At 44.9% G+C, this 13,161-nt stretch overlaps 1 protein-coding gene across 11 annotated transcripts in view; it reads right to left on the minus strand.

The window, feature by feature from the left end:
* Positions 1–36: 36 nt before the first annotated feature.
* Positions 37–13,161, minus strand: part of DDB2 (damage specific DNA binding protein 2) — a 39,813-nt gene continuing 26,688 nt past the window's right edge. For 5 of the 11 annotated variants that reach the window (XM_085011316.1, XM_085011315.1, XM_085011311.1 and 2 more), the window contains 7 exons: positions 4,611–4,756; positions 3,255–3,354; positions 2,986–3,163; positions 2,520–2,662; positions 915–1,079; positions 724–769; positions 37–422 (listed from right to left, as the gene is read on the minus strand). In XM_085011316.1, the coding sequence (XP_084867442.1) occupies positions 373–422; positions 724–769; positions 915–1,079; positions 2,520–2,662; positions 2,986–3,163; positions 3,255–3,354; positions 4,611–4,684 (756 nt within the window). In that variant the 5' untranslated portion in view covers positions 4,685–4,756 and the 3' untranslated portion in view covers positions 37–372. Of the gene's footprint in view, positions 423–519; positions 770–914; positions 1,080–1,167; positions 2,663–2,985; positions 3,164–3,254; positions 3,355–4,610; positions 4,757–13,161 lie in introns of those variants that run through there. The other 6 variants (XM_085011314.1, XM_085011313.1, XM_013994357.3 and 3 more) reach the window with 3 other exon arrangements.

The raw sequence follows: 13,161 nt of genomic DNA on the forward strand, positions 1-13,161 counted from the left end.
TTGACCAAGTCAGTGCTGGAAGATCCACTCCAAAACTCAGTTGGGTATGGTTTTATTGGCCATGTGAATAGTGAGCACACATCAAAAACTACTACCTGACCCTCTGGCACTGCGTGTCAGAGAAGAAAAAGAGAAGCTTGGCTCCAGGCTAGATACAACAGGGACCCTCAGAGCAGCTGGGTCGCCAACTCTGGAGAAGTTTCTGGAGCTAAGTCCAGAGCAGTACATGCCAGTGTTCCAGTCCCAGTGCCCCTGCTTCAGCCCTAACACTTGGGTACCTTTGGCCCTTCAACACAAAGCCGCCTCTTCTCGAAGAACTTGTTCTCATATGGCTCCAAGCCCTTGCTTGGCCCCCACCTCCATAAATGTCTCTCATTTCCGCATCCCAGCTTCCTCCTGGCTCCAAATGAGAATGTGATAACCTAGGAGGAGTGAAACCAATCTGACTTGCACCTTCCATTATCACCCTCCGAGAACTTGGGGCTGGCCCGAGGAACCTAAGACTTGGTAGGGAGATACCAGGAAACTAGACAGCAGCCGAGCATTGCTGTGACCAAGGCAAAGCAAGAGGGATGGAGGGCCTAGGCCAAAGAGACCACTGTCTCCTGGTTATCTTCTTTGCTGTCTACAACCCTGGGGTGAAGGCAGTGGGGCTGGGCTGAGGTTAACCTGCACTGAACCTAGGGGAGTAGGGTGGGCTTGACCAGCCTGAGACACACTCACCCATCACAGAGGCCAGCGTGTCCCCCATGAGATTGAACTCATTGAGCTGCAGAGACAAGGGGGTAAGCATGAGAAGGGCGTGAAGGTACTGGGAGAAGGGCACATGAGGACTAATTTCTGGTCCTTTTTGGTCAGTAAGGTAGGTTGGGTCCCTGCTTTCTCCCACTATTATTTAAGGGCCCAAGCCTCACCGACATGATACCAGAGGATTCTGGGTCATACAGCTGATACATCATCTTTCCTGAGCTTCCATCAAACACATCGATTGTTCTTAATTCGTGAGGGGTACAACTTTTGAAATTAGGATCTGGGTATCGGCCCACGACAATGAGGTTGTACCGAGGATGCCAGGTTGCCTAGGAGATGAAGAGGCTGGTCACAAGAGTAAGTGCAGAATACTATCAAGAGGGACATCGAAAGTAATCTTTACCACCACCACCATTAATACAACTGCCAACCATTTAATAACGAAGAGAAGACCTACATGAAACGACTAAAACAGTTTGCAAGTACGCGTGCATCTACCACTGCAAACCTGAAATCCCCAGCCCGCTTCCCTGACCCTTAGGACACCTTCAGGCCTTCTCTCTCTTTTGCATTTCCTGAGATCATACCAGCTGATAAATGTTTTAACATCAGCCCCACCCAGACATTAACCAGAGAGGTGAGCCTATATATAACAACAAAGCGAAAAGCCTTGGGAAACCAAAACCAAATAGGACGTACGTTCTGAGGTCATCACACTGTTCTCCCACCTCCATCGGCCTGAATAATGAGCTGAGTAGAAAATGGCTAGTGGCTGAGAAGGGGGAGGATACCTGTGTTCCCCAGATCACCCTGCTCAAAACAAGTCTGGCAGTTACTACAATGACAGAACCCGATGGGGTTTTCCCCAGAAAGCGTTACGAGGAAGTTTTGAAGGAGAAAAGACGTGGTTGGTAGGAAGAAAGGAAGAAGTAGTACAAACAATGGCTTGGAAAGGACTCACACCTGGGATGCTCTCTGTTGGCCTGGCTGGATACCAAGTGGGAGATGAGGACGGAGGATCCGTGGGAACACCAACTGGTGAGGGACCGGGTGTTGCTGAGAGCTTGGACTTGATCTGAGGTACGTGAGGGCCACTCCACTACTGAATCATCACTGTTTAGTGAGTACCGACTAGGTGCTAAGCGTGGGGCCCCTATGCTTTAAATATGGATTCATCTCACAACAACCCTGTCAGTCAGATACCATTACTCCCTTTTTATAGATGAGGAAACTGGGATCCAGATTTGCTTAATTTGCCCAAGGATTCTAACCCAGGGGGTTCGCCTGCTTGAACTATGCTTTACTGACCAAAGAAGTCCAGGCCTGAGACCTGGAGGTCTGAAGAGGGGCTGTGGGTCTAGAAAAGAATACACAGAGCAGAAGAACTGGCAGGGTGCATACTGCCTGAGGGCGTGGGCAGGAAAGAATCACCAGACTGGAACTCTGAAGGAGGGTGGGTGCTGAGGCTAGAGAGGCTGCTAACAGAAGGATAATGTTGTTTGCATATCAGCTGCACACACAGGTCACTAAAATGGGAGATCTGGGCTGTGTCCAAAAAACTCAGGAAAATAAGCTTATCAAAGAACCATGAAGAAAACTGCAAAATAGTATTGCAGAGCTGGGACATAAAGAGCAGAGAGTAAGGGACTGCTTTGTGTCAGGGAAGGAAGAGAGCTGGGATTAAAGGCTTCCGTATTTGCCGCCTTCTTCCAACCCTGGGTGGACGTGACCCACCCCATGATCACAGCTCCCTTCCCTCCATCACTTACCTTGATGGGTGTCAGGTGCTGGAAGTGGCGGTGAGGGTGTGAGATCAGACTTGGGGGACAGTCCCACTGGGAGGCAGAGTAAACCCGAATCTCGCTCTTCTGGTCAGTGGTCAGCAGCCGGGCTCCGTCGGGACTGAAAAGAGCTGGTAAAGTGAAAAGCCCCTGAGCCCAAGGAACCACAGGCCCCCTGCTGTCCTTGCCCTCATGAGCCCCTTGCAGGGGCACCTCCCTCCCACTCCTCTCCAGACAGCCATGGTGGCGGGGAGGTGAGTCTGGGCTGCAAACAAAAACATTCTAGAAACTCAGCAGCTGATGGGGACAGCTATAGTCAGAAAGGCTCCCAGACCTCAGCGTGGCCATTATCGGGGTAAAAGTTTGACCCAGTGGCTTCTACACTTTGAGGGAAAACCCCAGAAGCAGTTGGGTCTGCAGGGTCTGCGGAAGGATGAGCTCTGGTATATCACACCTGCGTTGACAGGATGCCTGTGCGGCAGCGAGTAGAGGAAGCTGGATTTCCCTCTAACCTGGCGCAGGTCCCAGATTTTCACTGTTTGATCTACGGAGGCTGTGGCCAGGAACCAATCACAGCATGGGTTCAAGGCCACATGGGTCACTTTCTTTTTGTGCATTCTCAGATTCCAAAGCTGCAGAGAAGAGCTCGGTTCAGACGGGGGTGCAGAACCGAGGCTGGGGGTCAGGGAGGGAAGGGGAGGCCCTGGGCTCCAGAGAACACACCTCCTTGCCGTCCAAGTTCAGCAGGATCACATGCCCCACATTGTCTCCTGTGACCACCACTCGGCTTCTGACCGACACATCCAGGCTGCAAAACCAGATGCTGGAGGGAGAGACTGTGCTGTAAGATTCTTGGGGACAGAGGCAAATTCCATGTATTCAGTGCTGCAGTTCATGTCTAATGCAGAGCAGCCAGTAAGTACATGTTGCGTGAACTGTCTTGCTGCGGACTCCCAGTGACGAGCACTCAGACTCGTCTACCATCCAGACAGAGGGTATGGGGGTGATGGGGCTCAGGAACTTGTCCAGTTACTACTGGGCCTGGGACCCTCAGCTAGTAAGAGTCCCTGAAGTTGCCAGACCCAGAGTCATAGGCAAGTGCCCAGGCTGGCTTGCCCCCTACAGGCCTGGCTATTGCTCTCTCTACTCCTCACCCTTTGGGCCAAGGGAGATGACACACTGAACAGGGACTGCCCGGCTGTTCCTCACAGCTGGCGAGAAAGGAACTTCTGCCCCCTTCTGAGCATTTAGGGGAAAGCTCTGTCTTCCTTGCTCTTTTGTCCTCAGGCTACTTGAGGATGAAGAGAAGATGCTGGGGGCTGCTTCAGGGATCCTGATGCCCAGCCAAGAGAGCTCAGAGTCACATTTTCCCCCTCAAATCCTGGCTATATATCCTTTTGCATCCCCTGTTAATATCTTTCAGAAGGAGAGCTTCTTGTAGAAGAATAAGATGGAGCTGAGGCCACCCTGTCCTGTTCTATTGCTTGTGTATTTCTTAACCTGTGAGGCAGCCTGGTGCTAGTAAGACCCCTACACCCTCAACTGCTTAGGGAGCAGAGTTGTGTCTCTAACTAGAAGTCAAAACGATGAACATTTTGTAATTTCTCCAGCCACTCACTCTTGGGGAGTCCAATGTGTTTTATGAACATGCTTCTATCCATTTATGTTTCTATCAAGAAACTGGCCAGGTCATTATACACCAATGAACACAGAGAATGGAATCTTAAGTTCTTAGTTCCTGCTCCAGGCTTTAAGTGGCTTTCTAGACTAATGCCATGTTGACTTGTCTAGTAAGAATCCAGGTCTACTCTACTACAGGAAAGACTGACAGAGGAGCCAAAGCCCTTCCCTCAGAGAAAAGCTGAGACTCCAGAACCCTTCCCTGAAGCAGTAACCCACCTGGCCCAGAGTAAGAGCAGTTACAGAAAGAGTGTGAGAAAGATGGAAGGGTGGAAAAGAGCTGACACCTCTCCTTTCTTCCCTGTGCCATGTCTCAGTGGAAGAAATGGGATGGGATGCTCTCACCAGAACTACATGGAGAGCCTCGAAGCCCTCTCCCCTACTAGTTAAACTACTCACTTGCAGGTGCCTGAGCTGGCAAAAACTCGGAGAGTGTTGCCTTTAAAGTCTTGCAGCCTAGTTGTTCCCTCCATTGAGGAGGTGAAAAACTGGTTGGCATTGAGAGGGTTAAACTTCAGCCCAGTGATGCTCCCTCCAGCTCCAATCTAACACAAGGAAGAAAAAAGCCAGTGAGTGACTATGGCCCAGGAGAAAAACAAAGCCTGGGTGCACATATTCTGCTCGGACATAAGAGCCAGCCAGGCTGCACTTGGGGCCAGGCCAGCTTAGATGATTTCCATAGTACTCTTTATTTAAGGTTTTAATTTTATATTGTTAATTAACAGGCAGTAAATTTGGTTGCTTTAGGGACACAGTTCTATGAGTTCTAACACACATACAGATGTAAATAACAACCACCAGAACCAGGATGTAGAGCAGTTTTGTCACCTGTCCCCCAAAATCCCTCCTCTCCTACTGTAGTCACATCCTCCCCTGACCCCTAACCCCTTGCAACCACTGATCCATTCTCCACCACTCTACAGTGGTTTTGCCTTTGACAGGCTGTCATATAAATGAATCATGGTTTAAAGCATTTTGAGACTGGCTTCTTTCATTTCATTCAGCATAATGCCTGAGATTCACCCAAATTGCTCTGTCCATAGTTCATCTCATTTGATTGCTGAGTATTCCACTTTGTGGATGGACCATAGTTTCTTTATTATACACATGCTCTTTTTACAAGCACTTCAGCTTGGAACAGTAGCTGGTTAGGAGGGCAGGTGTCAGATCTGAGTTCCTTTCTGAACTTCCAGACCTCCCAGCCGATGATGAAAATAATTATGGGAGTTCCCGTTGTGGCTCAGTGGTTAACGAACCCGACTAGGAACCATGAGATTGCAGGTTCGATCCATGGCCTCGCTTAGTGGGTTAAGGATCCGGCATTGCTGTGAGCTGTGGTGTAGGTCACAGAGGCGGCTCGGATCCCATGCTGCTGTGGCTGTGGTATAGGCCGGCGGCTACAGCTCTGATTCGACCCCTAGCCTGGGAACCTCCATATGCCACGGGTGTGGTCCCGAAAAGACAAGAGACCAAAAAAAAGAAAAAGAAAATAATCATGATGCCATTACTAACATAAGTTTATTGAGTGCTTATGACATATCAGGCATTGTTTTAAGAACTTTATATCCTCAAGGCTCCTCTTCCCCTTCTGTATGCTCCTGCTATCCCACCCTTACCTCTACAAGGCCTCTTACACAACATCCACTCAGTCACTCAACCTACTTTTCATTCCCTCTATAAAGCACTAACCAATGCCCACGGACCCCAAAGCCCTGCTGCTAGTAAGATAATCTGCTCCCATTAGCCCTCTAGTTGAGGTCTATGCTTACAGAGGGTTAGTTGTGTTTGTTATTAAACCTGTATATGCCAGTTGTACTTTTTATTATAAAGTGTAATTTAATTAAACATGTAATTTATTAACCAATTAAACACTTAAATTTCAAACACTTAAACATTTCATTAAACATATAATTTAGGAGTTCCCCTTGTGGCCCAGCAGTAACAAACCTGACTAGTATCCCTGAGGATGTGGGTTCAATCCCTGGCCCCACTCAGTGGGTTAGGGATCAAGCATTGCTGCGAGCTGTGGTGTAGGTCACAGACATGGCTCAGATCCCGTGTTCCTGTGGCTGTGGCTGTGGAATAGGGCGGCAGCCACAGCTCCAACTTGACCCCTAGCCTGGGAACTTCCATATGCCACAAGGGCGGCCCTAAAAGCAAAATATATATATAATTTAAATAAACTTATGAAATATGTGCAAAAAGTAAGACTATTGTTATTCCTATGAAAACCATATTGAACACTTTGGAAAAGCTAGATGAAAAATGATTTGCTAAAAATAATAGTCAAATTAAGCATAGTTGAGATAAACATTTAGGGTGGAAAATAATGAAAATTTAAAAAGAATCTATAATCAGATTGCTTCACAAGTAATTTTCAATTATGTCTCCACTTTTTTTTTTTTTTTTTTTTTTTTTTGCTTTTTAGGGCTGCATCTGCGGCATATGGAGGTTCCCAGGCTAGGGGTCAAATCGGAGCTGCAGTTGCTGGCCACAGCCATGGCAAGATGGGATCCAAGCCATGTTGTGACCTACACCACAGCTCATGGCAGTGCTGGATCCTTTAACCCACTGAGTGAGGACAGGGATGGAACTCAAGTCCTCATGGATCCTCGTCAGGTTCGTTACTGCTGAGCCACGAGGGGAACCCCCTGTGTCTCCATTTTTGAGAAATGAAAACTAAACCCTATAAATAATGCATTTGGGTGTGGTTTATGTAAGACCAGGTGAACCCTAATCAGTGAACCCTTGCTCTAAGAAAAGGACTGGCCCTACATCAAAGCCTTAGTAATAAATGCACACATAAGCATTTTAAGGTAAGGTGCATGAGTGTTCTAGCAAGGGTGACTAAGTAGTTATGACCAACTTTTGTGCTGATGACTAACCAAATCTGGACAAACTATGAAAAAGAAATATGTTTGAGGAGTTCCCGTCATGGCGCAGTGGTTGATGAATCTGACTAGGAACCATGAGGTTGTGGGTTTGGTCCCTGCCCTTGCTCAGTGGGTTAACGATCCGGCGTTGCCATGAGCTGTGGTGTAGGTTGCAGACGCGGCTCAGATCCCTCGTTGCTGTGGCTCTGGCGTAGGCCAGTGGCTACAGCTCCAGTTCGACCCCTAGCCTGGGGACCTCCATGTGCCGCGTGAGCGGCCCAAAGAAATAGCAAAAAGACACAAAAAAAAAAAAAAAAAAAAAAGTTTGAGACTTCCAATTCCAGAGCTAGTGGGTTAGCTGGTGTCAGGCCAGCCTTCTGTCAAGAACAACGACAGGAGTTCCCTGGTGGCTTTGTGGGTTAAGTATCCAGTGTTGTCACTGCTGTGGCTCAGGTCACTGCTGTGGCACAGGTTCAGTCCCTGGCCTGGAAATGCCTGCATGCAGCATGTGAGGTCAAAAAGGGAAAAAAAAAAAGAACTAAAAAAGGCAGAAAATATATATGTTCTCAAAGGAAAGCTCCTAAAGTCAATGAAGAGCTACCAAGGCATCAAGGACTTGAAATCTAGCCTCCTAGAGAGAAGAAAAGCAGAACAGTAAGCCTGACATTTAGATGCTGCTTTTCTTCTTGAGGTACATGCAGATAAGAAAGTGGAGAAGCAGAAAAGCTGACTTGAAAGTGGTGGCTTAGAAGCTGAGAAGCTGAGCGGAGATTCTGGTCATCAAGAGAAGGGCAAAAACTGGAGTTCAGACCTGTCAAAGAGGAGAGGTCTTGGAAAAAACACAGCTTTTAGTCAGGATCCCTGACACCCTAGAAATAAGAACAAACTGGAAATGGACCATCCCTCACAAAGACAAGTCCAGATTAAATTCATTTCAGTCTCTGACCAGATTAAGGTGATCTGGTTCCATCCTACTTGCCTGTCAGAGGGAAAAAATTCTCTCTGGAGGAAAATAACAGCACTCACAACTTCAAATTATATCTCTAAAAGTTTGGCATATCAAATTAAATCAAAATTATCCAGCATATCAGAAGTCAAGCTCAAATAATGACTAAGAAAAAAAAAAAAAGTTGAGTTCCCACCATGGCTCTGAGGAAACAAATCTGACTAGCATCCTTGAAGACGCAGGTTCAGTCCCTCAGTGGGTTAAGGATCTGGTGTAGCCATGAGCTGTGGTGTAGGCCACAGATGTGGCTCGGATCCAGGGTTGCTGTGGTTGTGGTGTAGGCCATCAGCTACAGCTCCAATTTGATGCCTAGCCTGGGAACTTCCATATGCTGTTGGTGCGGCCCTAAAAAATAAAAAATGAAGAAACCCCAAAAAACAAAAAACAGTTGAAAGACACTCACAAGAGATCCAGGTATTAGCACTATTAGACACAGGCTTGAAAATAGGAGTTCCCGTCGTGGCGCAGTGGTTAATGAATCTGACTAGGAACCATGAGGTTGCGGGTTCGGTCCCTGCCCTTGCTCAGTGGGTTAATGATCTGGCGTTGCCGTGAGCTGTGGTGTAGGTTGCAGACGCGGCTCGGATCCTGCGTTGCTGTGGCTCTGGCGTAGGCCGGCAGCTACAGCTCCGATTCGACCCCTAGACTGGGAACCTCCATATGCCACGGGAGCGGCCCAAGAAATAGCAAAAAAAAAAAAAAAAAAAAAAAAGAAAATAATTGTGATCAGCATACATTTAAAAAATAGACCTAACTGGAGTTCCTTGGTGGCTAGTGGTTAAGGATTCAGTGTTGACACTGCTGTGGCTCAGGTTCAATCCCTGGCTTGGAACTTCTGTATACCATAGATGTGGCCAAAAACAAAAAAACAAAAAACAAAAAACCCAAAAAAACCACACACACACAAATAAAAATTTAAAAATAGATCTAATTTAAAAGGACAGAAATTTCAATAAACATGTCTCTGAAGAAGATATACAAATGGCCAGTGGCACATGAAAAAGTGCTCCACATCATCAGGCATTAGGGAAATGCAAATCAAAACCACAGTGAAATACTACTTAACACCCACTAGGATGGCTATAATCAAAAAGATCAGTGGGGGTTCATTGGTGGCCTAGCAGTTAAGGATCTGGCGTTGTCACTGCTGTGGTGTGGGTTTGATCCCTGGCCCAGGAATTTCTGCGTGCATGGGTGCAGCCAAAAAAAAAAAAAAAAAAAAAAAGACAATAATATGGTTTAAGAATAGAGATAGGAATTCTACAATGTTATGGGAATTCTATAGAACGGAAGAAAATATGCAAACTCTCTCTGATAAGGGGTTAATAGTGACAATATATATGGAACTCACAGACAATTCAATAGCAAAGAAAACAAATAATCTGATTGAAAAATGGGCGAAGGATTTGAACAGACATTTCTCCAAAGAAGACATACAAATGGCCAACAGATATACGAGGTACTCACATCACCAATTATCAGGGAAAAGCAAACCTCCAGTGATACATCACCTCACACCTGTTAGAATGCTTATTATTTTTTAAAAAAAGTGATACCAAGTGCTGTCCAGGATGTGGAGAAAAAGAAACTCTTGTATACTGTTGATTTGGGAATGTATATTGGTAGAAACAGTATGGAAACAAGAATGGAGGTTCATCAAAAAATTTAAAATAGAACCACCATATGATCTTCGAATTCCACTCTGCGTATTATCAAAAGGAAAATCCTGCCATTTGTGACAACATGTATAAACCTGCAGGACATTATGCTAAGTGAAGTAAGTGAGACACAGAAAGACAAATACTAAAAAAAAAAAAAAAAAAAAAAAAAAAAAGGAGTTCCCGTCGTGGCGCAGTGGTTAACGAATCTGACTAGGAACCATGAGGTTGCGGGTTCGGTCCCTGCCCTTGCTCAGTGGGTTAACGATCCGGCGTTGCCGTGAGCTGTGGTGTAGGTTGCAGACGCGGCTCGGATCCCGTGTTGCTGTGGCTCTGGCGTAGGCCTGGTGGCTCCAGCTCCGATTCAACCCCTAGCTTGGGAACCTCCATATGCCGCGGGAGCGGCCCAAGAAATAGCAGCAACAACAACAACAACAACAAAAAAGACAAAAGACAAAAAAAAAAAAAAAAAAAAGAAAGACAAATACTGCATGATCTCACAGGTACAATCTAAAAAAATCACTCATAAAGGCAGAGACTAGAATAGTGGTTGCCAGGGGCTAAGGGATGGGAGAAATGGGGAGATGTTGGTCAAAGGGTACAAAGTTTTAATCATTCTGGAGATCTAATATGCAGCATGTGACTAGAGTTAATAGTACTGTATTGCGTATTTGAAATTTGCCAAAAGAGTAGATCTTAAGTGTTTTCAGCATGCGCACGCGCACACAGTAACTATGTGAGGTGATGGATTTTAACTATTAATTAGCTTGATTGTGGTAATTATTTCACAAAATATACATATATTAAAATACCATGTTGTACACCTTAAATATGTACAATTTTTATCTGAAAGCCAAGTGTTGATAGGGACTGAAGTGGAAGAATTGAAGCCCTCTCTCCACTGCTGGTGGGAAACTGAAATGGAGAAGTTGCTTTGAAAAACAGACAATTCCTCAAAAAATTAAACAGAAAGTTATCATATGACCCAAGATACATATATATGTGTGTATATGTACACATACACATATATATAAAAGCCCAAGAGATATACTCAAGAGAAATGAATATGTATGCTGATGTAAAAACATTTATACAGATATTCATAGGAACATTATTCATAATAAGAAAAAAGGCTAAAAATCAATGACACGACTCAAACATCCATCTCAAGAAGGTGTAAAACAAGAAACTAAAACCAAAGAAAGTAGGAGGAAAAAAAAAGTTAAGAACAGAAATCAATGAAATAAAGCAAATATACTGTGGGGAGAATCAAAAAAGCCAAAAATTGGTTCCCTGAAAAGACTAATATAATAAAATTGATAAATCCCTGGTGAGAATGACCAAACAAATATAAGAAGGCAAAAATAACCAATTTAATGGGCAGAAAAAATTATCAACATAAATCTTAAGACATTTTAAAAGATAATAAGAGGATATCATAAATGACCCTTTGCCAACAATTTTGTCTTTTTTTTTTTTAGGGCCACACCCACGGCATGTGGAAGTTCCCAGGCTAGGGGTTGAACTGGAGCTGCAGCTGCCAGCCTACACCACAGCCACAGCAACCCTAGGTCCGAGTCTCATCTGTGACCTGTCCCACAGCTCATAGCAACACCGGATCCTTAATCCACTGAGCGAGACCAGGGATCAAACCTGCATCCTCATGGATACTAGTCGGGTTTGTTAATACTGAGCCACGACAGGAACGCCAACAAATTTTAAAATTCAGAGGAAACAGGCAAATTCCTAGAAAAGTACAAATTTGCTAAACTGACAGAAAAAAAGAAAAAATTTGAATAGTCTGATACCTATTTTAAAAATTGAGTCACAACTGATCCGGCATTGCCGTGAGCTGTGGTGTAGGTTGCAGATGCAGCTCGGATCCCGACTTGCTGTGGCTCTGGTGTAGGCCGGTGGCTACAGCTCCGATTAGACTCCTAGCCTGGGAACCTCCATATGCCACGGGAGCGGCCCAAGAAATAGCAACAATAACAACAACAACAACAACAACAACAACAACAACAACAACAACAACAACAAAAAACTTGGTATCTAAAGTACTTCAAATTCATAGAAACAGAAAATAGAAGTGCGGCAGCGCGGCTGCAAGAAGTGGGAAACTGTTACTCAGTGGGCATAGCTTCAGTTTTACAAGACGAAAAAGTTCTCTAACTCTTACACAACAGTGTGAACATAGTGTTAACTGTACACTTTAACATGGTCCAGATGATACATTTTATGTTCTGTGCTTTTAAAGGAAGTGGTATCACTTGCTAAAAATATAATTGTAAAAGCGAAAAAGAAAAAAAAGAGAACATTTAAAGGAAAAGACTGGCGGATCTGGTGTTGCTGTGGCTCTGGTGTATAGGCCGGCAGCAATAGCTCCGATTAGGAACCTCCATAAGCCTACTCTGGCTCAGAGGTAATGAACCCAACTAGTATCGATGAGGATGCGGGTTCGATCTCTGGCTTTGCTCAGTGGGTTAAGGATTCAGTGTTGCCCATGAGCTGCGGTGTACGTTGCAGATGCAGCTTGGATGCTGCATTGTTGTGGCTGTGGCAGAGGCCAGCAGCAGCTGCAGCTCCAATTCGACCCCTAGCCTGGGAACTTCCAGATGCCTCAGATGCGGCCCTAAAAAGAAAAAAAAACAAAATACATAAAGGACAAGATAGAATATAACTAATAAACCAACCAAACAAAAAAATTCAGTTTACCACATTAACAGAATGGAGGGGGAAATCATGTGCTGACTTCAAAAACAAAAAAATTTTGATAAAATTCAGTTATCATTCATAAGAGCTTCTGGCAAAATAGGAATAAAAAGGGGTCTTAATCTGATTAAAAGTATTTAAAAACAAGTTTTAAAAACAAAAAAGCTCCTAGGTATATACCAGAACTGACAACAGCTGTCCAAACAAAAATTAATACATGAACATTAATGGCAGCTGTAACATAATAGCAAAGGGTGGAAACAATTCAAATCTCCACGAACAGATGAACAGCTAAACAAAATACAATGGAGTATTACTCAACTACCAAAAGGAATTAAGTACTGATACCTGCTAAGACATGGATGACCCCTGAAAACAGTATGCTAAGTGAAAGAAGCCAGACCCCAAAGGACAAATACTCTATATGATTCCATTTATATGCAGCACCTAGAGTAGTCGAATTCAGAGACAGAAAGCAGATTAGTGCGGCTAGAGGGAGAGGTAACAGAGTCATTCTTAAATGGATACAGAGTTTTATTCTGGGGTGGAAACATTGTGGAGATGCATAGTGGTGATGGTTGTACAACAATGGAATCAGTGGTTAACGAATCCGACTAGGAACCATGAGGTTGCAGGTTCGGTCCCTGGCGTTGCTCAGTGGGTTAAGGATCTGGTGTTGCCGTGAGCCGTGGTGTAGGTTG

The sequence above is a fragment of the Sus scrofa genome, chromosome 2, assembly GCF_054392235.1.
Source record: "Sus scrofa isolate SSC_HxYL_T2T_F1_AM1 chromosome 2, Sscrofa_HxYL_maternal_Yorkshire_Landrace_v2.0, whole genome shotgun sequence".
NCBI lineage: Eukaryota > Metazoa > Chordata > Mammalia > Artiodactyla > Suidae > Sus > Sus scrofa.